The sequence below is a fragment of the Equus quagga genome, chromosome 5 (assembly GCF_021613505.1).
Source record: "Equus quagga isolate Etosha38 chromosome 5, UCLA_HA_Equagga_1.0, whole genome shotgun sequence".
Classification (NCBI taxonomy): Eukaryota; Metazoa; Chordata; class Mammalia; order Perissodactyla; family Equidae; genus Equus; species Equus quagga.
In genome coordinates this window covers 16,148,644-16,175,630 of record NC_060271.1, presented here as the reverse complement: position 1 = coordinate 16,175,630, position 26,987 = coordinate 16,148,644, and the positions used below count along the sequence as shown (strand labels likewise).

The 26,987-nt window shown below is 36.3% G+C and overlaps 1 protein-coding gene across 4 annotated transcripts in view; it reads right to left on the bottom strand.

The window, feature by feature from the left end:
* The window catches only part of FOXJ3 (forkhead box J3), a 134,043-nt gene that overhangs the window by 21,992 nt on the left and 85,064 nt on the right, over positions 1 to 26,987 (bottom strand). For 3 of the 4 annotated variants that reach the window (XM_046661192.1, XM_046661193.1, XM_046661191.1), the window contains exons 6-8: positions 12,832 to 12,933; positions 6,476 to 6,604; positions 2,898 to 3,072 (exon numbers count right to left, since the gene is read on the bottom strand). In XM_046661192.1, coding sequence (XP_046517148.1) covers positions 2,898 to 3,072; positions 6,476 to 6,604; positions 12,832 to 12,933 — 406 coding nt within the window. The remainder of the gene's footprint in view (positions 1 to 2,897; positions 3,073 to 6,475; positions 6,605 to 12,831; positions 12,934 to 26,987) is intronic. The other variant, XM_046661194.1, reaches the window with a different exon arrangement.

The following is a 26,987-nucleotide window of genomic DNA, read 5'->3' as shown; positions in this document are numbered from 1 at the left end:
AGGCAATCTGCTCTGTACAGAGCAACAGGAGCAATAGGAGGCAATTGTGGTTCAGTTTAACCAGTGTCGATGGAACATCCACCAAACACATGAGCTCAGGGGTTACTGAGAAGAGTAAAGAAACATCATTCCCTGCCCTCGAGAAGCTCAAGGTCTAGTGGAACAGTCACTTAAGAAGATTATGTCCAACAATGCAAGTACTAAGGCAAAAGTATAAGGAAGGGATACAGGAACTTTGCTTCCTGCCTGTTCAGCTAGGCAGGGGCTGGAGACATAGAGAAAGTCTTCCTTGAAAAGGCAGTATCTGAGTTGAGTCTTGAAAGATAAGTAAATGTTAAGGGAAAAGTGGGAAAGGCGTTGGGTCTCTCTAGGCCTGAAGACCAAGGTTTTGACAGAAGAGGGGGAGAGAAATAAAGCTCAGTTATTTCTGATCCCTTTCTTTGACTACACCAAAAATTTTAAGTCCAAGGTGGCTAGAACCCTGAAGACTAAACAAAACGGCTATCTCCACTGTTCTTTTTCATTAATCTTATGGAACATTCTTGTGACACATACAGTTGAGGGGTTAAGACTGTATATTTTATAGCACCAGAAATTAGGGAGGGATTAAAATCTCTGCACTGCCATTTACACACTTGGTAACTTCAGAAAACTATTAACCTCTCCAAGCCACCATTACCTCAACTATAAATGGGTAAAATAATAGTACCTACTTCATAGAATTGTGAGGATTAAATGCCATGGTGCAAATACAGGCTGCAGGATGAGCTCAGTAAATGTTAGCTGCTATGATGAGTAGGCCAGAAATGTCTAATGTTAAAAATAATGTCTGTTTGGTTTGCAAGCAAACACTCATTTTAATAAATCTTATTGCAACATTTGGTTCTATATAACCAGGCTCTTTTCATATCCCAAAGGATGGCTCATACAATGTTTTGCTGAACCAAACGCAAAAAATTTTATTAAATAAATAATAAAATCCCACACCCTAGTGTCAGTCAATAAGTTAAACTTTTTAAACAAAAATATGGTTATTATCATCCTTGTCATTAATAGTAAAACTGCATTAAAATACATTGTAAGATAATCTTAAAACCTAATAAGTTAAGGTTTTATAGGTAGCAGAGTTAATAAAAGTTCTTGCCTTAGCCCCGGAAAACTATCATTTACAGGGACTTTATAGGATTATTACAGTAAAATGAAAGAAAGCACTTTTTTTATTACCTATTTCCACTAAAGTCCTAGCAGTTTAACCCAGCATTGGAATCCAGATACAATCTATATGAACATTTTCAATCCCAAATTGTTTTTAAATTAAAACAAAACATCTGTCAGAAGCCCAATAGGTAAAACTGATAAATGTAAAGCCGCTTTTGTTGAAGCCAGGGAAGGAAAGCTGCCAGGTCTCTCTCTTCATCCCCCCACTTCTCCTCCCTGAGACCTTCGCAAAAGCCAAACACTCCAAAGAGAGTAATGTGAAAGCCATCGAACTAGTCTAATCTTCATTGTACAAATGGGGTCGCTGAGGTCTAGAGAGCTGAAGTTAACTCAGTTGACTTTAATGATAGAACCTAGACTAAAATCGAGAATTCCTACCAATGCTCTTTTTGCTATTAGTGTGATGACATAGCATTGTAGGCTTCAGAAATTGTCACCATTGTTATTTCAAAGCCAGTATTTTTCTATTATGATCACCAAGATTGGATCTGCTTAGCAAAGTCTTTTATTCTTTTTGTACTTTCATAGATAGAAAGTTTAAGATAAACTTTGAGAAAATACACAAAATCTTACTTTAAACCAGAAAAACCAACTTCCTGTACGAGCTATTGATTCATCAATATGTGTAACACTTGCATATACATTAACTTTCATAATATCTGACAGTACAGTCATGTGCCACATAATGGTATTTTGGTCAATGACAGATTGCATATATGATGGTGGTCCCGTAAGATTAGTACCATAGAGCCTAGGTTTGTAGTAGGCTATACCATCTAGGGTGGTGTAAGTACAATTCTATGATGGTCCCACAATGATAAAATCACTTAACAATGCATTTCTCAGAATGTATCCTTGTTGTTAAGTGACACATAATTGTATTAAAATGTAAACTGTATAAGGACATGGATTTTTGTCTATTTTGTTCACTGCTATGAACAGATAAACTCTCTCAGTTTGGGTATAAATAATTAATCTGCCAAACAAAGCAACTAGGAAATGCTTCAGTAGTACAGTTCCCAAGAATTTCTAACTAGTGTTCTATGGAGGGAAGACAATGCGACATCTAAATTCTATCACATGACTCTAACTAAAATTAAACCAGCAGCTAATGGGAGGTAAATCTAATACTGCATCTCAACCAAAATCACTTTTAGAGTTACAATCTAATTGAAGTATGTTGTATAAAACAATGACCCAGAGCTTACCACCAACCAATGTGTTCACTTGTAAGTGCCATACATGAAACTGCAAATTTGGTGCTACCATATTCCAATAGCTATCTCTTTGCTAATATCAGTCAGAACAGAAAGGCAAGACACATTTATTCTTGTGGTGCAGCATTTACCAATCAAATACTTCACATGCCAGACATCATTAATTAACCCTGGCAGTCTTTCCCACATGGCATAGATGCAGTGTCAGAATTCTTCAACAGTGTTTCAGGGTGTCACTAGCAATCAAGTGAAGTAGGCAGGCAAGAAGAAATTTACCTGCCATTCTTGTGTTATGATATAAATATACACAGAGAATAGTAAAGGCACAAAGAGCATTCATTCAATCCCGATCATGATGAATGTTCTAAGATTAAGGAAATATAAGCTGCAATATATGAAAATAATTGTTAAAAATTTTCAATAAAAACTTACTTTATAAAAAAAGTATTAAAAAAAACTCACCTTGTTGACTAAGTGACTGCTCAAAAACTGACTTATAAAGGCTCCGAAATGAGGCACTGAGATCTTCAAAATTATATTCTGAGAAAAGCAGTTGTTTGTCTCGTTCTGGAAGGTTGTACTGTGGCTGCTGTTGAGGAGTTAATGACTGAGAGACTGGTTCTGGATGGTTTGTCACCTAACATTAAAAGAAAAATACTACTAAATTAGTAGCTCTATATCAGAATTGATTTGTTACATAAAACATAAGACTGAAAATATTAGAATAGTTTCTAGAATCCAAAGGAAATAACTTCCCTGTCTTTGGCTTTCCCATCCTCTGTTGAGTTGGGTACACATAAAAGACACAAAAATAAAGGACAGACACAAAATCGCTAATTTGGATATTGAAGAACCATAGAAATCTAATCCAAGCTCTACATTTCACAGAGGAGGGGAAAGAGTTCAAAGAAGTTAAATGATCTTCCCAAGATTATACAACTAAGTGATAAGCTAAGCCTGGAACCCTTCCAGTTTGTATAGAATCTTCATCTTGATTTCTACACAAGTAATTTCATCTCAAACTCCACTATATTATGAAACTATTCAACATTTCTCATTCACTTATTTAATTAATTTTTAAGTATTTAAACCCAAATACTCTGAGTACTATGAGTCAGCTTGCGTGGCACTGCCCAAAGCAGCAAGGAATTTCAATACACTTAACTCTTCACTTTGAGGGGATTTTTTTTTAAATGAAACTAACTGGAAATGAGAAATGATGGGTAAAAGACAAAGGAGATTCTGAGAAAAACATATAGATCAGGGCCTTGAGCTATGCAGGTGAAAAAAAAAAAGCACGATAAACACCTAAAAAGTAAGAATTATCTTTGAAGACAGCACCACTAGAAATAAAATTAATAAAAAATGTCTGCTGTATCTCTTAAAGATTGTATCAAGGGGTGGTACACTATCATTCAGTGTTTTGAAAAATTAAGATACAAACACACTGTAAATTTATGCAGTCATTCAAAATGATGCTCACAAGGAGTCTAGTCTGCAATAACATGAAAAATGTGAATTTTGTGTAGGGTAATGGCTCCACCACTGGCACTCTGGTGACCTCACATGTCTCCACACAGGCCATCTAGGCAAGGCTCAATGGCAGGATGATCTAACCCTTGGTGGAACACTCCATGATTATCTTGGAACATGGCATCGTGAGTGGTCTTATGAGCAGCAAGTTCTCATCCTCCTTCCTGTCTTGTGGGAGGCAGCCATAGGGCAGTTTCTCATCCACCACTCTATCCTGCAGGAAGCTGCCAAGAGACAGTTTGTCATCTGCCTCTATTTCCAGTGAAGCAGGGGACTTTCTAACTTACTCTCTTAGGGTAGAGCTGCAAGTTACACAACTGCTTAACTGCAATATGAATTTGTTCCCCCGCTACAGTGGCCTAACACTTGTGAGGTCTATCATCTGGCTCCTCTGGTTTGGTGTCATCCTGTGGGATGTGGGGAACTGACACCATACTTACACTGTCTGCATGAGTAATAAACTGTGTCAATGCATTTGGGCTCACTGTGTCCTCATAGGCTCAACCTGTGGATATGTGACAAGCCCAACCAGCAGCTGATGCCATACTGTTACTTAAGGCATGCTTGACACTGCTTGATATCTGGTTGTTAAATGAAAAAAAGCAGTCTACAATGTCTAGCTTTTAATAGCGGAGTTTAACCTTCTTACGTGTACTAGCAAAACAGACATGTTTGTTCTTACTTCTGTCACCTAGTTCTATAAATGCTTTAATTTTTCCTCTTATTTTATTTTCTGATACTGGACCCTGTGTTCTTTGATTTCATTTGGTTTCAAGATTTTTTTTTTTTTTTTAAAGATTGGCACCTGAGCTAACAACTGTTGCCAATCCTTTTTGTTCCCTTCTTCTTCTCCTCCTCCCCAAAGCTCCCCCAGTACATAGTTGTATATTCTAGTTGTGAATGCCTCTGGTTGTGGCATGTGGGATGCCACCTCAGCATGGCCTGATGAGTGATACCACGTCCATGCCCAGGATCCAAACCGGCAAAACCCTGGGACACCGAAGTGGAGTGCATGAACTTAACCACTCAGCCACGGGGCCAGCCCCTCAAGATTTTCTACATTCAAATTACTTTAAAAGCCACTTAAAATCATTACATCTTTGTTTAGTTTGCTTCAATTCTCCAACTAGTCCTTTTATATCATAACTGAGTGCTTTAATTTAATTCACTTCTTGATCAGCTAAGTAACTTTTTCAGGAAGGGCACATGAAAACAAGAGTAGGATGCTTTCTAAGCTCTGTATATCAAAGAATCTCTTGACTTCACATGAGTAAAAATTTGGTTGAGTATAATATTTAAACTCTGCATAAAGTGTTCCATTAAGTTCTGGCATTTAGTATTATGGAAGAGAAGTATGATTTGTGTTTCTTTGAATGCATCTTATTTCTTCTGCCAGAGTATTTATATGGATGATTACTTCTAAAACTTTAAAATTTGTCATGGTGTGTCTAAATAGATTTTTTTCCCCATTAACTTTTCCTAGAACTCAGTACCACTTTTAATTTCTATTTCTTCTGAAAATTGCTTCTGGACCAACTATTCTAGTTTCTTCTTCAAGGACACCTATAATTCTCAATTTTCCATATCAACAGTCTTCTTTCACATAATTGTTATTTCTTTTATCTGTTTCTACTGCATTCTGGGAGAATATTTTATTTTTTCCCCCTAGAGCACTAATAACAGTTTTGCAGAGTCACCTTCCTTTTTCCCTACGTTCAATGTGAATTTTAATTTTGTCTCTGAGTTTTTGTTTCCCTTGTGTTATTTTATTTCAGGTTTCCCCTCTTTATGTTTTTGTCCTGTGTAAGTGTTTACCTACTTACTCATCCTGGAACAGGGAACGATCTGGTGAGATCAAATTTATACCAATGAACAGTGCTGTGTATGGCTCTTGGGCTCTGTTCTGTCTACTGGGGAGGACAGCTGCCAGATGATTTGAAAAGAAGTATCAGATAACCCAAGGGTCACGTTCTTACAATAGGTAACAAAATCAGCACAGCAGCAAGAATACTTACACACAGTTCCCTGTATAGCATAGCTTTGTTTTCCAGGCCAAAATTGAAAACACAAGACTGGTTAACAATTGGGTACCAGGTCATCCTAACCTTTGGGATTTGTAGAATTCCCTTCTCAGATCTACAGCTGGAAAACAAGGTGATACACACATCCTCTAAGCTCTTTTACCAAAAACTCTAAAATATCCAATATAGCTTTGCTAGACTAAAGCACAAATATTTTCCCTAGTCCAATTGCTTTTCACTTGGGACAGATGGAGTAGAGCAAAATATACAACGTAGTACAACCATATATTTGTATCTAACTTAGTAAAATATAAGTACTCTATTAAAACACTATCAAGGGAGAAATCTGCTGTACTTATCTAAGCTAATGAATTGCCTAGTGAGAAACACACATCTTCACTTTTTATTTGTAGTTCAATTACATTTGGTTTAGTTTTAAGCACTACATAAGTACTCAACAAAGACGTTAACTTCACCAAGACTTACTGGTGTATAACTATGCACACTTCCAACACTGTTCAAATTAACAGATGCCAAACTCTGGTCTGAGAGACTGTTGTTAAGGCTACTGCGTGGGCTATCACTACCATCCTGATCAGTGTTGTACAATGTTACCTAGAATAAAAAGAAAAGCAACATTTGAATAAGTAGTTCCCATTATAAAGAGTACTTTTTAAACAACTACAGAAAGTACAACTAAGTTGGTATATGGCAGTAAGACAAAATGTTAGTGGTCTTTCCTTTGGTGCTTACCTACTCCAATGCCATGCCCTTCATCACTAACTCCATGTTCACCATAAAATAATGTACTCTCAAACTAAAGGACATATCCTATCCAGAGGTACACATTTTCAATTTACTGTCAGGTGTAATTAATTCATCAACATTTAATAAGAGGGGATTACAGTAATTTTTACCGTTAAATATTTCTACAATGCACAAATTCACTAAAACTCATTAAAACTCAAGCTTTCAACAAAATTGATGCTCTCTTCTACCAAAATCTTAGGCCTCAAAAAAAGAACACAAAAAATAGAAAGTTAAAAAAGAAATCATAGGCATCACATTGTTTATAATATTGAAAACTGGAAACTCAGTTGTCTGACACATTTGCAAAATCATAGATATGTGATCTAATTTTAAAATATAACAACAATATGTTGTTACATGCATTAGATGCGAAGGACAATACATACCAAACTGTTAACAACGGCTAACTGGCAGGTGGAAGGGGGCTAGGTACTCCTGAAGACTTTTGTCACTAATGGTGTATATTTTTACAATGCTCGAATTTCTTTATAAAAAGCATTATAATTTTCAATTAAAAACAGCAGAAGAAGATATTTTTAAAATAGAAAACTAGCTTAACTATCTCTCAAGGTCCTATTCAGATGTTACTACCAACTTTCTTTTCTATGCTCCTACTTCCTTAGGAACAATTAATACATTTGCCTTTATGGTCTAATTTTTACCAAATTTCTATTCATTACTAGACTGTTGGCTCCTTGAGTCCCCAATAAGTAATCATAACATAATGCTTTCTAATCAGTATACAATTAATAAATATTTACTGAATTTAATAACCAACTGAGCTATCAACAATCCTTCTGTTTGTGCTGAAAATGGAATCATGCTCAATGCTCAAAAACATTTGCCAAAAAGGCTAAATAGTAGAAAACTAGACATAAAAGCCACTATTCTTAATGCAAAACCAAACTGTCCCACATTCATATCAGCTAGAAAAAATTATGTGTCTAGGAACTAATAAGGGAAAAGAGAGTAAGAAAAAATGTGATGGAATAAAGAAAACCCTGGCAAAGATTTTTCTGGTAAATACTTCCAGTGTAAATTTCATTTAAAAAACCACCACCACCTCAGGGCTCCTAGGAATAAACAAAAGCTATAAAACAATACAATATCAACAAATTACAAGCATTCTATGGTCATTTTCTTGGACGCTCCTTCTCTCCTGTCCATGCTCAGTTACCTATCACTCAAACCAGAAATACTCTCCATCATCTTGGACGAACCGTCATAGCTTATTTTATTTAGTAGAAAGATAAACATTTTTATTAAAATGAACATATATAGAAAGTAAAGTGCAGAGATTACTAGTTTATTTACTACAAAATGGGTATACTCATGTAATCACCACCCAGATCAAAGTATAGACAAGCAGTTTTTAAACTTTGATCTTATAACCTTTCTATAGTCTTAAGAGTTGAGGAGTCAAGGAGCTTTTGTTTCTGTTGATATACCTATCAATAAATGGCGTATAAAAAATTAAACCAAAATTTTTTTAATTTATTAATTTAAAAATAAAAACTACAAACCCAACTATAAGTTAACATAAAAAATATTTTCTCCCAATAAATAGAAGAATGCCATTATTTTACACTTTTGTAAATCTCCATGCCTGGCTTAATAGGAAACAGCTAGATTCTCACATCTGCTTCTGCATTCCATCTGTTACAATAAGTTGTTAGGTGGAAGTATAGAAATAAAACCCAGCATCACACATATATATATTTGGAAAGGGGAAGAATATTTTAATAGACTTTTCAGATAATTGTAGATAGTCTTTTTTGATACTACACCAAAACACATGTCACACTTTTTAAAGATTAGCTAAAACGTGGAATCTGAAACCATATCGATAAATTTTTTTGTACTCTGTTACATAAAATCCGCTGTTCTACCTTGTACTTTGAATGGATCATTTATCCATGCATGATTTTGTAACATTACGCATTGGTCATGTGAAAAATACTGGTTCACTAAGTTATGCAGATCTTCCAAATACTGACAATTTCAGTATATGACATCAAAACATCACTTGTGAACCACACCAATAATCTCATTAGAGAAGTCTTTAAAGACTATGAAGCTACCAGACTCCTCGTGGTGGATGTAAGTTTTCCAAACTTCTATTTTTTGCTTAAAAACTCAAATTTTATTACTGACAAGAGATACTGTCAATTCTTTTCCTTGAAGTGACAGACTCACTTCGTTCATTTTCAAGAAAACATCTGCCAAATGCCCAAATCAGAACAACCAGTGTCAGCTGTCTTTCAAGCAAAAGAAAAAATGATCCATGAATACAGCAGCCAGTTCAACATCGGACTCAATCAATCACACAAACGCTCTTTCTTGAAGCAACTACTGTACTTCAGTATGTAGTATAAGGTTTTATGCATACCTCCCATTTCATCACACAGAATATTAAAAAGATGTGTACTCAAAGGTCAACAGTTTAATAAAATTATTTCTCCTGCTTCACCAAGGATATTGGTGTTTTTTAAGTACTAGTTTTACTTAAGCGTGTGGCAGTGAAAAATACAACGACTACTAGAGTACTGCCTTGATTTATACTAAGGCTTACATAATATTGCTTTTGCTGCACCAGTGAAAATGCATGAAGGAAAAGGCAAATAATATTTTAATATTATCATAGAAAGAGTTTTGACCTCATGGAATCCCTAAAAGGGTCTTGGTTACCCAGGCGTCCAAAGGCCACAGAACCGCTGATATAGAACATTACACCAGCACTCGAGAAGGCCCGCTCATGCACTCTCCCAATCCTCACTCACCAGCCAGTCATTATCCATTCCCATCTTTTCTGCACAGGATAATTTCCCTTCTAGCTAAAAAATTAATCACCTTTAATTTTTTTTTCCTTTTTGTTTTTCTTCCCCAAGCCCGCCAGTACATGTATATTCTTAAGTGTGGGTCCTCCTAATTGTGGCATGTGGGACGCTGCCTCAACGTGGCTCGATGAGTGGTGCCATGTCCACGCCCAGGATTTGAACCGACGAAACACTGGGCTGCCTGCAGCGGAGCATGTAAACCTAACCACTCGGCCACGGGGACGGCCCCCTCACCTTTAATTTTTTAATAATGAAGCACTAATAACATATTCTCTCAGGGTTCTGTTTCTGTGAAAACGTATTTAACCTCCATTTTCCACAGAAGTTTTAATTTTCGAATTCTGGATTGGCAGGTATTTCTTTTCAGCACTATAACAATTCCATTCTAGTGTGTGATTTTTAACCATTTCTATTCAGAAGTTTGTGTCTGGCTTATTGTTGCTCCTTTGAAGTTGCCTGTTTTTTCCCTCTGATTTTAAGATTTTTCCACTTTATCTTTGTTTTTTAGCAGTTTCTTTTCTTTTTTGGTGAGGAAGATTGGTCCTGAGCTAACATCTGCTACCAAGCTTCCTCTTTTTGCTTGAGGAAGATTGTCTCTAAGCTAACATCCATGCCAATCTTCCTCTACTTTGTATTAGCAGTTTCATTTTTACTTGCCTGGTAAGGTTTTCTTTCCATTAACCCTTCCTGGGGTTCTCAGAACTTCTTGAATCTGTACTGTGTTACCGTCCATCAGTTTTAGAAAATTAAAATATTGCTTCTTCTCTATTCTTTTTTTCCTCTTCTCTGGAACTCTAATAACAAGTCTGTTAGATCTTTCCCCCATATCCTATTTATCTCTTAAATTTTCCTGAATTTTCCACTACTTTTTCCTTGTGTTTCAATCTGCATATTTTCTATTGACCTATCTTCCAGTTCACTAATTCTCTTCCCTAAAGAGTCTAATCTGCTGTTACACCCATCTATTGAATCTTAATTTCAGTTATTATATTTTTCAGTTCTACAGTTTCCTCTTGGTTCTCCCACACAGATTCCAATTCTCTAATAAATTTTCTATAATTCATCTATTTTCTTGAATATGCTAGTCAGACTTATTTTTAAATCAATATCTATATCACTTGTGGATATGTTCATACTGCCCTTTTTCCCCCCCTCTCTCGGTATTTTTGTCCTATGTCCTAGAATGTCTAAAAATTTTGACTGAAGGTGAGAGTTTACTCATAAAAACTTGCAAAAGCTTGGGATAATGCTATCTTCTTCCAGAAAGGATTTAGTTTTCTTTTGGCAAGTAGAAGAATACAACCATACCACCCTAATAAAAATCTGAGGCTGCTCTATTCTAGTTTGTTCTCACTCACAGAACATAACCCTTCTGAGGTATCAACTTGAAAGCCTGGCATGTTTCATGCCTCCCTCATCCTTGAAGATCATGAACTACAATTTTTGTGCCCGCTTCTCTGTGAGACTGCTGAATTCTGGCTAGTAAAAAGTCTATTTGATTTGTCTGTGTCTGAGCACAAGCACACACAGGTTAGGAGTTAGCAAACACCTTAAGGGGATATTGTTTGCAAAAAGTTGAGCTCACTTCTGAGATTCCTCAGGAGCTTAGTCCTTAAGCTCCAGCTGTTTGGCATCCCCAAACTCCAGTTTTTATCTCCCTAGCTCAATGACAGCTCTAGGCTGCTATGTTCTGTTCAGCCTCTACACTGCACTGAGAATTGAGAAATGTCCAAAGAGAAAATCTGCAGGGTTTATCTCAATGTGTTTCCCTTTTTTTCTGGGATCTTCACCGCCGAAGTCCTGGCTGCCATTTTACTGGGGTGGGGGGAGGGTTAATCTGATATTAGCTATTTCATCGTATCTGGAAACAGAAGTCTGCAGCTCCTTTGACCCCCCATATTATTTAGTCATGAAGTCCCAGCATTACTATTTCCTAATTGCTTCCTAATAGCCATAACTGCCTATGTTTAGGCCTCGGTACCTTCTGCTTGGACCACTGCAAAGAGCAGTTATTGGATACTTCTGATTCCAACCCATCTTCTTCACCAGAAACTCAAGTCTAATTGGGCACTATTAGGGATGATCTTTAAAAGTACAGTTTCTGGGCTTATCCAACAAGGACAAAGCAACTGATCTGGTAGTCCTGCAATGGAATCTGGGAGTTACCACCACCACCAAACACACATACACACCCCCCTCCCCTAAGTGATTCTGACGGAATCATTACATGGATTGATATCTGGGAAAAACCACTACTTTACACCTCAGCTTTCAGTTTCCTTTCTAAATTGGAAATCTGATTGGTCATTCTGATTATAATTTGTCTTCTACCTGTTTATTCATTACTTTTCTACAAATAAAAAGATCTTATGTATACTATATTAGCATTTGTGTTTGTGTTTATGTGTGTGCAAGACAAAGTGGAAGAGCGAGAGACAGAGAAAAAGCAAGCGCAAGTGAAAGCATGGGAGACAAAAGGAGAGGGTGAAAGCAAGATTGAAAGAGAGTATGAACATGAATGTGAGAAATGTATGGCTTCAAGGTGCTCGTGGTTCATTAAGGGAGGAAAGAGAAGCACTGAACTGAGTTACTACATGAACTTCCCAGAGCCGTTGTAGAGTTGAGATGAGACTAAGTACCTTATAAAGACGAGACAATTGTACCCCACTAAGTATTGAGTTGGCAAAAAGTTTTGACCCTTGCTTAAAAAAAAAAAATGCAGAATTTTTTTTAATGTACCTACACTTGAATATAATGAAACAGGTTGACTACCATTCCAATGAACTCTATGAGTTTGTCCGAATTATTTATTTTACTGGATTCTCTTGACTCCCTGGGAATTTGACAATCTCTTTTTCAATCACATATTCAGAGGGGCAATTGATGATTTTGAAACAAACTGATTCAATAAAATGCTGACTCAAAAATTCCACCAATGGGAACTGGCAGTGTCAAGAATTTAAATGAACATAGAGCTTCACAATAAGCATCTTCCAATTTCTCCAGAGAAATACTTTCTTCTAATTTGTGTATTCCTCAAAACATTGTGGATTCAGCTTTCAAGCTGCCATGTATGGGTTGGCCAAATCTGTATCATCTTTAAACTGAACCATATAGAACTCTATTGTTATTACAAAGGCAAATCAAATGTATTACTCAATGACATTTCAAAAGTATTTAGAAAAATGGAATTACTTTGTTAGTCACAGTGTTGATTGCCAGAGTTGGAGAGGCACTTCCCGAAATAATACACTCCATTCCCAAAGAATCTGAATCTATGCTATATGGAGTTGAGGCCTAAAATACAAGAACAAAATACATAATTATTAGCTCATATATCCAGCAACTTTAACATAATTTAAGGTATTTCATTAAATTCTCCAATATCTAGTTTTGTGCTTTGTTTCTGAAAATGAACTTAAATCATTACTGAAATCTCTTCTACTGTTATTTTAATATTCTACTGACATGACATCACAAAGTCCATTGGTATGGCTACTCCTTACCAACTCTTTTAATTGACTGTGGGACAGGTTAGCAAACATTATAAATGTCTGTAGTGGAGACTGCTAATGGTCCCCTAATATCCATTCTCCCCTCCTCTCTCTTTTAGTAATAGAACTCTATAGTTCTCGACTCCTCGCTGCCCAGCTAAAGACTACCTTTTCCAGCCTCATTTGCAGCTTGTTGTAGCCATGTGACTAAGGTGTGGCAAATGGGATATGAGCAAGAGTGATATGTACAACTTCTGGGTCACGTCTTTGAAAGGAACTTGCTTGCCCTCCATTCTCTCTTTCCCTCTTATTGCAGGCTGGGGGACACAGATATGGTGGTAGCCATCTTAACTATAAAGCTGAGGATAACACCCTGGGGAACACTGGAAAGAGAAGATTAGAAGGAACATGAACACCTGAATGACCTTGTGAAACAGAGCTGGTTATCCACCTAATCCACCTATCAGCTAGGACTTTTACCTGAGAGAGAAACAAATCTCTCCGGTTTAAGGCTCTCACTTGTTTTATTTTTCTTCCTTTCTCTGTTACTACAACTGAACAATATCCTGAATAACACAACTTCATACGCACTGTTTATAGAGCTAACATGGGTGGAAAAATCAACATAGAAGGTTTTCTACATTTCGAATTTTGGATATAGACTGTGACAACTCCTCTCTCATAAGAGACGGTTTTTATTACTTTGGTGAGCCCTCGAGAGATATCAACTTCAGTGCTGAAAGTTAAAGAAGGGCACCTATAAACAATTTGTGGTTATGATGCTAGTTCCATGTTCTCCCTCTATGGCAAAAAATATTTGTACCACACATGATCCAAATTCAACATGCATTTTTAAAAGATCATACCAGACGACAAAGAGAGCAATTTCACTGAGATACATTTCTAAGATGAATCTATTTATCATTTAATCCCTCACATGAATTTCTCTGATCAGATAATCTACAAGAGTAGGGAAAAGGCATCTTGATTGAAATGAAAAGAAAAGAAAAAAAAAAGACAAGGGTCACCCCTAGAAGGTAGAATCTAGTACTTGGGTGCTGGGTACACATTGAGAGTGAGATGAAAATGGAAAAGGGCTTCAGAAATACAAGTGAAAGAATTACAAAGACAACTTTGTCTATGCTTCAGCTTTGGTGTCAGCCACCTTAGCTAAACCTAAATTAACACAGAAAATTTCTTTAGAAAGCTGCAAATCTCATGTTCTTCCAACTCAACTCAGTCATCTCAGTCCAGAGGATTGGCTGACTATTTACTTCGCACTCCTCCCCACTGGTAGGAAGAGGCAAGCCTGTGTTGTGTGATTTCATGCAAATTACTCAACCTTTAGGCACTTTCCTCATCTATAAAAAGAGATTTATGCCACTTCCTTTAGAGGTTTGTTAAGAGCATTAATTAAGCAATTTATGTGAAGTACTTAGCACAGAATCTGAAACACACAATCAGTGCTACCTGCTATGACAACCACTAGAACATATCTACTACTGATGCTGAGGACCTGCTGATAACAGGCGAATATTCAATGGTGATTAATGAGAAAGAAGACGGCTTTGGTATGAGGCAATATATTCCCCAAAAGCCAGATTCATAGCTTCAGCCATTAGACATTAGATAGTAAATTTCAAAAAATCTTTTAATTAGACATTCTCCATGGATACTTCAGTCTGGTTCAGTCAAGAGAAAGAGGGACACTCTCTTTACATACTTTAATATGCTCACTAGTATGGTACATATTTTCATTCGTAAGTACACTGATTCTGTTATTAACAGACAACAAGTAGTCTGATTAGTAAAGCCAGTGTATCTATGTATCCCAAAATGTATTTGGATAACTGTTATTATTGCAACCAAAACCCAAATTCTGGACAAAGAAAGTATCAATGAATCTAACCTGGGCAGCACCAGTCAGCTTGTGAAAGGTCCTTTCTGGAGTTTCCTCTTAACCTGTGTCAAAATCCTACCTCTTTAAGTTCCATTTCCAGCATGGTAGTGTGATATCCCTACATACTAACCTTCTGCTGATAACAACTACAAGTTGGGGGGGGGGGGGGGGGGCGACACCAAGGGGACAGGACAGGACACAGGATGAAAACCAGCTATGGATTCTGAAGAGTAAATGAAACAGGCAGATTGTGGAGAGAAGTCAAAACGTGGGGAGACCAGCACATTGGTGAATCTTCTGTTTTGTTGCAGCTTTGCTCCAAGGTCAGGCAGTAGAGGTGGACTGTAAGTAGCTTAAGGTGTCTTTCCGTCAGGAGGAACCAGGGAAAAGAGCCCAGGTAAACACAGCCAGCTACCAGAGAGAGAAGGGAATCCCACAGGGAAGAAAGTTGAAAAGGATGCCTTAATACTGTGTATGAAACACTACAAGAGTCTCAGGCTGGCCCCTGAACTATGCATATGCAGATTAGAATAAAGTGGAGGCTTGAAGGATCAAATTGAACTGTTCAAAAATAAAGATAAGCAGCAGCCAGAGAAAAATGACATATCACATACAGAAAAACATGGATTGAAAATGACTGGATTTCTCAAAAAACTGACGGAGGTCATTAGGCAGTGAATATTTTTAAAGTACTTAAAAAAATTTTCAATCTAGACTGTATGTCTAATGAAAATATTCTCTATGAATGAAGGCAAAATAAAGACATTTTCAGAGAAAGAAAAAGTAAGAGAATTTGTTGCCAGAAGATCTGCAATATAAGAAAGTTCTTTAGGCTGAAGGGAGATTACAGCAGGGGGAAAACGTGGACCTTGAGGAATTAATTAAAGCACTAGAAATGGTAAAACATCTAGATGAACGTAACAGACTACTGTTTTCCTCTTAGGTTTTAAAAATTACATGATTATTTAAGGCAAAATTTATAGCACTGTTTTGCAAGCTTTTCAATGTACACAGATGTAATATATATTACAACTATGGGGAATGGTGAGGAAAGGGGCAAAGTGGATCCATATATGGTTGGGAGAAGTCTACAATTTACATGAACTGGTATAATATTAACTCTGAGTAGACTATAAAAAATTAGAAATGTATACTGAAATTCCAATATATAACTACATACAGAGGTATAGCTAAAAAGCCAATAGATAAAGTAAAATAGAATACTACAATATCCAAATAATCTAAAAGAAGGCAGGAAAGGGGGTAAGAAAGGAATTAAAAACATAGAGTCAAACAGAAAACAAATGTAGACCTAAATCTCATGATATCTATAATTACATTAATGTTAATGATCTAAACACTCCAATAAAAAGGCAGAGATTATCAGAGATGCTAAAAAAGCAAGGCTCAGCTAAATGTGGCCTACAAAAGTCACAACTTCAACATATAGACACAGAGAGGTTGAAAGTAACACATGGAAAAATATATACCATGCGAATAGTATGTACAATGGTAAAATGGCTATATTAATATTAAATTAAAAAATAACAGAGTATACCAGAGATTTTTTAAATTTTTGATAAAGAAACCTTCATAAAGAAAAAACTCTTGACAAAGAAATAACTGACGAAGACATAATTATAAACATGAATGTGACTGATAACAGAGCTTCAAAATACATGAAGCAAAACTGACAATTAAAAATCAGTAAAGAAAAAGAACATTGGAATACATTAGCCAATGCCTTGATCTAAATGATATCAGAGAACACTATAGCAAACAACTGTAGAAGACATATTCTTTTCAAGTGCACATAGACATTCACCAAGATATAGCACATGCTGAGCCACAAAACAAGTTTCAATAAACATGCCAGACTGAGATGAAAAAAAATTTTATTACAAATCAACAAGATATCTAAGAAAACCCATTATTTGAAATATTTGGAAATTAACACATTTATAAATAATTCCTGGGTCAGAAAAGACACAGAATTTTTTAAATATTTTGAACTAAATGATAATGAAATGCAACTTACCAAAATTTGTGAGATGCAGTTAAAGCAGTGCTTAGAGGTAAACCTACAGCTTTCAATTTTTTATTACTAAAGCAGAAAGCTCTCAAATCAGTGATCTAAGTTGCACCCTTAAGAACCTAGAAATATTAGTAAGTAGAAAAATGAGCAAGTAGAAGGAATAATAAAGATAAAAGTAGAAATAAACAAAACAGAAAACAGACAATAGAAAAAATTTTTAAACAACAAAATCTGATTCTTTGAAAGGACTAACCCAACTGACAAACCCTTAGCTAAACTGATAAAAGACAGAACACAAACCATCAATATCAAGAATGAATGAGGAGGGCTGGCCCCGTGGCCGAGTGGTTAAGTTCGAGCGCTCCGCTGCAGGTGGCCCAGTGTTTCGTTGGTTCGAATCCTGGGCGCGGACATGGCACTGCTCGTCAGACCACGCTGAGGCAGCGTCCCACATGCCACAACTAGAAGGACCCACAACGAAGAATATACAACTATGTACTGGGGGGCTTTGGGGAGAAAAAGGAAAAAAATAAAAAAAATCTTAAAAAAAAAAAAAAAAAGAATGAATGCGGAGTCGTTACTACAGATTCTATGAATATCAAAAGATAAGAGATTACGAACCACTTTATACCAATGAATTCAACAACTTAGATGAGAGGGACAAATTCCTTTAAGAAGATAATTTACCAAAACTGGCATAAAAAGAGAAAATCTGAATAGTCTTATATGAAATAAACTAAGTATCAAAAGCCTCCCCATGCAGAAAACTGCAGGCCCAGATGGTTTCACTGATGAATTTTCTGAAACACTGAAGGAAAATATATGCCAATCTACAGAAACTTCTTCAGAAAACAGAGGAAAGAAAACTGCCGAAATTGTTTTATGAGGCCAGTATAACCCTAACACCAAAACCTGACAGACATTACAAAGAAAGAAAATTATAAATCCAAATTCCTCATGAATATACATATAAAACTCCTAAACAAAATATTAGCAAACTGAATCCAACAATATATTAAAGGGATACTATACTGTGACTTAGTAGGTTTTATCCAAGGAATGCAAGATTTAACATTCAAAATACAATCAATGTAATTCAACATGCTAACAGAATGAAGAAAAGCCATATGATTACTTCAATAGGTACAGAAAAGCACTTGACAAAATTCTATAACCATTCATGATAAAAGCTCTCAGCAAACTGGGTTTACTAAAGAACTTCCTCAATCTGATAAAGGGCATCTACAAAAGCCCGACAGCTTATGTTATACTTAGGGGTCATTTCCCCCTAAGAATGGAAATAGGGCAAGGATGCCCACTTTCACCACTTCTATTAACACTACAGTGGAGAGTCTATTCACTGCAATAAGGTGGGAAGGGACAGGGGAGGAAGATGGGGAGGGACAGGAAAACTGTCTATTTGCAGGTGATATAACTGATCATATGAAAAACCCCAAGGCATCTTCAAAACAATTACTGGAACAAGATTAAAGAATACAAGTTTAATATACAAAATTAATTACATTTTTACATACTAGCAGCAAGTAATTGGAAAATGGATTTTAAAATATACAGTCATGTGCCCAAAACATTTCAGTCAATGACAGACGGTATATACAACAGTGGTCCCATAAGATTAATACCATATAGCCTAGGTGTGTAGTAGGCTATACCATCTAAGTTTGTTAAGTACACTCCATGATGTTTGCCAACAACAAAATCACCTAAGGTCACATTTTTCAGAATGTATCCCTGTCATTAAGCAACACATGACTGTGTAGCATCCAAAAACAAAGCATTCAGGATTAAATCTAACTGGAAACACCCGAGTCCTCTACACTGAAAACTAAAAAAACATTCCCAAAAGAAAGTAAAGACCTAATGAATGGAGCAATAAAAAATTTTCATGGCTTGGAATAATCAATATTGTTAAGATGTCAATTCTCCCCATATCAGGGTTGCCTAGGGATAAGATTGGAGGGAGGCATGAATTACACAGGGACAGAAACAAACTTTTGGGGTGAGAGAAATGTTCATTTGACACTGGTGATAATTTCACGGCAAAACTCCTCAAATTACAAAATCTAAATATTCACTTAACTGTACATTAACAATCTCTCAATAGTATTATAAAAAACTAAATTCTACCCATTCATCAAAATGACTCCTCATTAAACACTTCCTAGTCTAACTCCCTAATTGGATAGTATTTCTTCTGCTTTAAAACCCCTACGAAATTCTATTTACACATAAGTCTTAGAGGCAACACATAGTGCCTCCCACATAATGTATACTCAGTATATTTGTCCAATTGAAATAATGTTTTTTTAGTTCTAAGAGTACGAATGTAGATTACATTCCTTCCTCTGCTCACTTATACCTTTAACTAAATCCTCCCTTACTCAGACTCAGAGCGAGAGGACACACAGTGGGGGATCACTTAATCAACAAAATAACTCGGTATAACAATGGAAGAAACTGAGTCACAAATAACAACACAAATGACAACAATCTCAGATATGGAGCAAGGTGCAGAGTATCCTGCCTAGAAAAATGTCTTCTATCCTCCAGTTATCTTCCTGTTATAAACTTGTAATCCATCACCTTCGAACTATAATACACAATTTAGCTCTTAACTTCAAGAAAAAGTAAATGTGTATTCTTCTTTGTTCCAATAAAAGCTGGATAACTGCAGATTATGAGTTTTTTGCAGAGGCCAACATGTTTAGGACAGTGAGTTTATATACTGCTATCTGGCCTTTACTCCCTCAATAATTTCCACAACAATGCATTAGAAGATTTAAGCAAAACTATTCACAGCGATTTCCTCCTGATCACCCTGCTTCTACCCTTGTTCTCTTACAGCTTATTCTCCACACATCGGCTAGTGCGATGCTGTTAAAATCTAAGTCACCTTATGTCACAACTTTGCTTATATCCCTCCAATAGCTTTCCATTTCCTCAAAATAAAACACAAGTCTTTACAAAGACATACAAGGGCCTACACAATCTTCCTCCTGCTCCCAATGCTTACATCTGTGATGTCAAGTCCTACTACTCTTCCCTCCTCACACGCATAAGTCCAGCCACAGTGGCCTCCCTGTTGTTTCTCACCATGACAAGTATGTTTCTACCTCAGAGCCTTTGTGCTTGTGGAATTTTACAAGGGAGATTCTCTTCCAGGGCTATACAGCTGACAATCCACTTACATTTATATATAAAGAAACTATGGCCAGAAAAATTAAACATTATATTTATGTTACCATGTTATAACATGGTGTAACATACAACTTTAAAATTAGGTCTCCTAATTTCCCCTAAATCTTGTACTTAATAAAAGTGATACCTCATGGCTTTGTAACATGGACTTACTTTTGCTCCTAATTTTACTTAAGGAACTTCAGATTATTGAATGCTGCTAAAATATAACACAATCTAAAGGGTTTTTCTTTTTAGAATTTCCATTTCGTACCACCACCAGCACCCCATCCTTACTCCCAGCTTTAAAGTGTTCAGAAATTTTACATTTCTAAAGGGACATTATTTCCTACTTATAATTCTTTCAAAGCACCTTCCCTGTGCTAAGTATACAACAAAAAAAGAGTTAAATGTGTGACCTTACTACTCATAAGCAACAGTTACATACAGCCATTTCAACTTCTGTAACAGTACTAAATTTGTCCACTTATGTTTTAAAACTCTGAATGATGCACTTAGGCAAACACTAAGCCATGACCGGGAAGAGACTCTTTCAATTACAAGAAACAATATACTCCAAAAGACGCACCTTCCGTCTACTAATTTAAAAGGAACAGTTGTGCCCATACATACCCTGAACAGACGGAAGGTGTTTTTTAAAGGATTTCCTGGGTTGGGACCCAATTTATGAAATAAATCAAAGGCTATGAAAATGCAGGAGGCTGTGGAAAAAAAAGACACGAGAGTACACACAGGTCTGAAAACACACACACACTCTGCCAATAGAAAAGAAGGAAAGACATGTGACAAACATTGTCAGAACCCAACCATATCCCCTCTGCATCCATCTCTACACTCTGAAGGCTGCTCAGTACAAACATTTGCAACTCTGCCTGAGGAGTTTTATTTGGTTGGGGAGCATGCTGTGGCTTTGTGCGGGGCAGGACAGAAGTGCGAAAAGCTAATGTCCCTAGCAGCATCACTCACTCAGTGAGAGGAAAAGCTGAAGAATAAATATCCCGGCTCATTGACCCACAGTTCTAAACTGCCTCCCAGAGTTCCCCACTGAAACTGAGCTCTAAGTGTTCTCAGTGGTAACTGACTTAAAAATTGCCCACTTTCCTAGGATCACCCCTCAAACTACTGGTGCTCAATTCCTTGTGTACTGCTGGGAGAACTCATACCATGACAGACAAGTATTTTTTCTTTTCTCAAAAAGAATGTCTTTGGGAATAGATAGGAAATCTTTCTTTAGCACAACAGTTCTAAAGATTTTTGATCTCAGGACCCTTTTACACTATTAAAAGTTATCAAGAATCCCAAAGAGCTTTTATTTCTGCAAGTTATATCTATTGATATTTACCTATTAGAAATTAAAACTGAGACAAAATTTTATTCATTTAAAACCAACAATAACAAATGCACTACATGGTAATATAAATATTGTGTTGTATGAAAAATATAGTCTTCAAAACAAAACAGTGAGAAGAATGACATTATTTTAACTTTTTTTTTATTGCTTTAATACTTAGCATAATAGAAGACCACTGGATTCTCCTATCTGCCTCTGCATTCAATCTATAGCAAAATCACAGGTCATGTAACCTCTGAAAAATTTATGAGCAAAAACGCAAAGAACATCTTAGTATTATTATGAACACAGTTTTGACCACAAGGACCCTCTGAAAGGGCCTCAAACACTGAGAACCACTACTTTAGCATATGAGGTTCCTATAAGCAAAGAATAACGTTACAAAATAACCAAGACATATGATTTAAGCTTTTTAAAAAGTGGGGGACAATCAAAGAACGAACAGAGAAAAAACGTATTTCTGTGTTTATCAACATGATAAAAGAGATAAAATGCACTAATCTGGAGCATTCATTCTTCTCAAAGCATTTCTTTAACAAAGAATTGCCTAAAATCTGAGAGTTCCTTCTTCTATTCCTTGACATCAGTTCCCTTGGAATAGTATAAGTGCTTGCCAGTCTTCAAAAAAAAACCCACAGGTAATATCTAGCTAATTTTGCTTTTTTCTACTCTAAGCAGCTTCCAGTGGACTGGGTACTTTTCACTAATAAATAAGGAAAATACCCTTTGGTTGTACTGAACAAGCAAGGCCAAATTAAAAAGCAAATGCAAAAGGTGAAAGAGAATATTTATCTGTTAATTAACATATGTTAAAAAGAAACAACAGGCCCAAAATGGAGTCACTTAGACTAAGTTTCAGCCTCTCCCAGGAGTCGATTTTTAAACCAATCAGTCTGGAATTTCCTGAGCAACACTAGTGAGGTAATCTGCCGGTAAAACCACCTGCCTTCCCTAAGGGAAAGTGAACTTGCCTGGAATAATCCACTCTTTTAACCTCTTTGTCCCACCTTCTTTCTGCCTAAAAAAAAAAACCTTCCATTTTGTATAACTCCTCAGATCCCCTATCTATTTTTTGCTGGATGAAATGTTGCCTGATTCATGAATCTCTAAATAAAGCCAATTAGATCTTGAAATTTACTCTACTGAATTTTTCTTCTTTAACATATAAAAATAGAAACTAATAGGATAGGAAAAGTGAAAATAAGAAATTATTGTCCTTCTTCAACTCTATGCTCCAGTCATACTAACCTGTCAGTTCCTTGAAATTTGGGGCACTCTTTTTAACCATCAGTCTTTTCACAAATAAGTTCCCCTCACTCTTTCACACTGCCAATCACCCTCATCTGCTTTATTTCTGTTCATTGGACAGGCATCCACTGAAACATCAGTTCTTCAAGGAAACCTTTCCTGACTCCTACACTAAATTATGCCTCTCTCCAATATGGCCCCACAGTTCTCAAGACCCTTATTTTTAGGGTGACCGCATAATTTATCAGCCAAATGCTATTTTGAGAATGAATGGGGAATTGTTAACTATGCTGAGACAATGAGCAATGATATGAATATAATGTCATCCTACCTTATCAGTTTATCATTCCTGCTTAAGTAAAAGCTTCCTAAGGAGAGAATATGGGTCTGTCTTTGTTTACCACTATTCCCCCAACACTTAGCCCTACACTTACAATGTAAAAGGTATGCTCTCTCTCTCTCAATGAACAGCATGAGTAATACAAATTAATTTGAAAGAGGAAAAAGTCATCCAGACAAAATGAACTACTATGTTTTCTCCCAAATCCTGATACTTTTCCACTTCTATATCTTATCTTTGACCATGACCTCTTATCTCATGCCTTCCTACCCCACCACCCTCCATCAGAATATAAACTTCATGGGAGTAGCGAATGTGTTTTGCTAATTGCGGTTTCTCCAGCACCCAGAACAGTGCCTGCTCAGGGCAGGTACTCAACATTCAATAAATATGTACTCAACGAATGCTCCTCTCTACCTTGCCTGTCTGTCTCTACATCAAAGCCAAGCCAGATAACCCATGAAGCCTTCCCACACGGTCCCAGTAAAACATAACCTCTACTTCCTCTGCACACAATATTTCATATCTTTTTTATAGTACTTTCTATACATGCTTTGCCTTTGTGCTAGAATTATGTGTCTTATCATATCTCCTTCTTCTTGGTATATGCCCACAACATCCTAGCATGATGCCTGACACACAGTATCTAGAGAACAAAGATCTATAAAATTAAACTGGTAAAATGACCGTATTACACACAATTATGGGTATATATTTAGAAATTTGATACCATGCTAATTTTCTAAAGAACTTCCTCATTCATGTATATATCCCTAGCCCAGGCCATTACCATTTCACAAATGAGACTACTGCAACTCCATCTACTTAGCATTGAGGGGTTTCAGAACAAGCCACCCCAGAATGTGCCACTTTGGCATGTGGATTATTTTGAGATGACGGCAACCAAGACCAGGTAAGCTCAGGAAAAGCTTTTATCTCCTCCTTAACTGCCTAAAAGAAATTAGAAAGAGGGCCTATACCAGGAAGAGTGTTATTTTTCATATCTGAGAGACTTACCTACATGGCAAGGCAAACATTTATTTACCAAACATTTGTTCTTCTCCCCTTCCTGTGAATTGTCTTCCTCCCCTTTGAAGCCCCAACTCCTATCCGTTTCCTTAGGTCAGGATGGTATATAAGCCTCAACTGCCTGGCTGCCTTTGAGTCTCTTATCTTTGTGGGGCTCCTGTATGTACATAATTAAATTTGGTTTTCCCTTATTAATCTGTCTTTTTCTCAGAGGGAGTCTCAGCCAAGAACCTAGACGGGTAGAGGGCAAATTATTTTTCCTCTCATACAGCATCTTCCTCTTGCAATGAGTATTTTATGAAGAGCAAGTATCTTTCTTAACTGTTGTTTTGATTCCTTTCTCAACACGACAGGCTATCATATCAAAGCAATTTCTTGATCCCATATCTTTAGGCTTTCTACCCAAATCATTCTTTTCACACCCTTGCCTAAGCTCTTCACCATGGTTAAAAGGGTTTTCAATTATGCCCACCTGTACTTCTTATTTACCATTCAATCATGCATGCTGTATTCTCCAAGTGGAACATCATTTACTATTTTCTATGCAAACAAGTTACACTTCTGCATCAAAATTCTCATTCCTCAAAAGTCTCATTCCTCTTCCTAGAGGCCTTCCCAGAGCAGCATTTTCTATTTTGAGTCACTTTAGTTATTACCACTTGCCCTAACAGATTACTTATCACTTGCCTGTCATTTATAATCATATTTACGTCACTTAATCATATATACAGTTTTTAGGTTAAATGTGGGGGATTCTCTTTTAAAATTAAGGACCATTAGCTCACAACAAAATATGCACAAAGAAACTTGATTCAGTGTTGTGGGCTTTGGCATAGCAAATACTACTGGCAGTAAAGTGCAGCTGTAAACAGCATGGACTTTAAAGGCAGACTACCTGGGTTCATAATCTCGCCCTTTGTCCTTATTGTCCTTGGTATCCCTGGACAGTTTACCTAACATCCATGCCTATCAGTTTAATCATTTGGAGTTACTATAAAAACTGCATGAGTTAACATAAATGAAATTCTTTAAAAGACATCTGGAACATAAACTCAATATAATTATCTATTATTATTATTATTATGCTGTTGTCTTAGCTCAGGTTCCTTTAACAAAACATCATAAACTGGGTGGCTTATCAACAACAGAAATTTATTTCTCACAGTTCTGGAGGCAAGAAGTCCAAGATCATGGTGCCAACATGATCAGGTTCTGGAGAGAGCCCTCTTCCAGGTATTCTCACATGATGGAAAGAGAGCTGGCCAGCTCTCTGGTTTATTCTTATAAAGACACTAATTCCATTCATGAGGGCTTCACCCTCCTGACCCAATTACTTCCCAAAGTCTCCATCTCCAAATACCATCACACTGGGATTGGGATTTCAACATACGAATTTGGGGGAAACAAACATTCAGTCCACAGCAGCTACTGAGACTTCTATCCTCTTACTTTATAGTCGATAACATGAAGCTCAAAAAATCTAATAACTTGCCAAAAGTCACAAGAACAAGTAAACTGTAAAGCCAAAAGAGAAACAGAGGACTCCTAGTCAAGGAGCCACTCACCCATCATGCTAAACTTTATTCAATAATTTTTTTAGGTCTTCAGGTCCATTTTATGATAAAGAAAAAGTGGTAAGAAGATAAAAGAAATCAGAAAAAAGAAAATGAGAGACATTTATATACTTGAGGATTAAGAACAGAAGAAAGGAATACTATAATGATCAAGAGATATGTTTATGTAAATGGAGGGGGTCCAGAGAACCGAGTTAAGAATATTGGCCCGGATATAACTATCAGGGTTGATTTTTCATTTAGGATATGAAGATATTGTTACTTGCATTTTTAAAAATCACTTCTCTGTAGCAGTTTAGAAATACTTTTCTGTTCCATTAAAAGCTCATCTTATAAAATATTTTTATTTTTCACATAGAATTTTGATGTTTACACATGGACAAAGGAATAATAAATTTCAGAAATTTAATAAGGAACTTTCTAGAGATGTCAATATATTTACATTTTAAAATCCTTTAAAAGTTTCAACTTATGGATGTTTAGTTTTTGAGCAAACTTTAAATGTATAAAGATCAGATTCAGAACCATCACTATTTGACTGTCCTATGTATTTCCTTAGATAAAACCCAATGGCTACCTAAAATACAAACTCTATCCTAATAAAAATATTACCTTCCTCCCTTCTCCCCCAAAAAAACCTCTAAATGAAAAATACAGACACATCAGTTTATCAGGGCAGGAAATTATGTTTTGTAAGAATACTATCTTTCAGAGTATTAAACAGTATCTGTCTTCCTGATTAATATACTCTGCTTACAGCTGGTCTCTTTCACAGGTTCCTCTCCTACAGCAGCATCCAATACACAGCTCAGGCCAAAATAAATGTCAATATTACTAACTGAAAGGCTCTGGTACTGGATATTTTATGGTACTATACTACAAAGGTAAATTGTTGAAGCTTTTACATGCTTTTAACTTAAAATGAAGCTAAAAAGATAAACAGTAGAAAATAAATATAGAAAATATATGTCCAAACATATATTCAAGAACACATGCTTTGTATGTAAAACATACTTCTGTAATCTGAATTTTATATCTCTATAGACGTCCATTATAAAACTGACAATATATGGTCTCCAGAAAAAAGGGGGACTCTCAGAAATAAAGACGGATTGCTCTCAGAACTATGAAACAAGGTAACAGAACAAAAGGCTGGCTTAA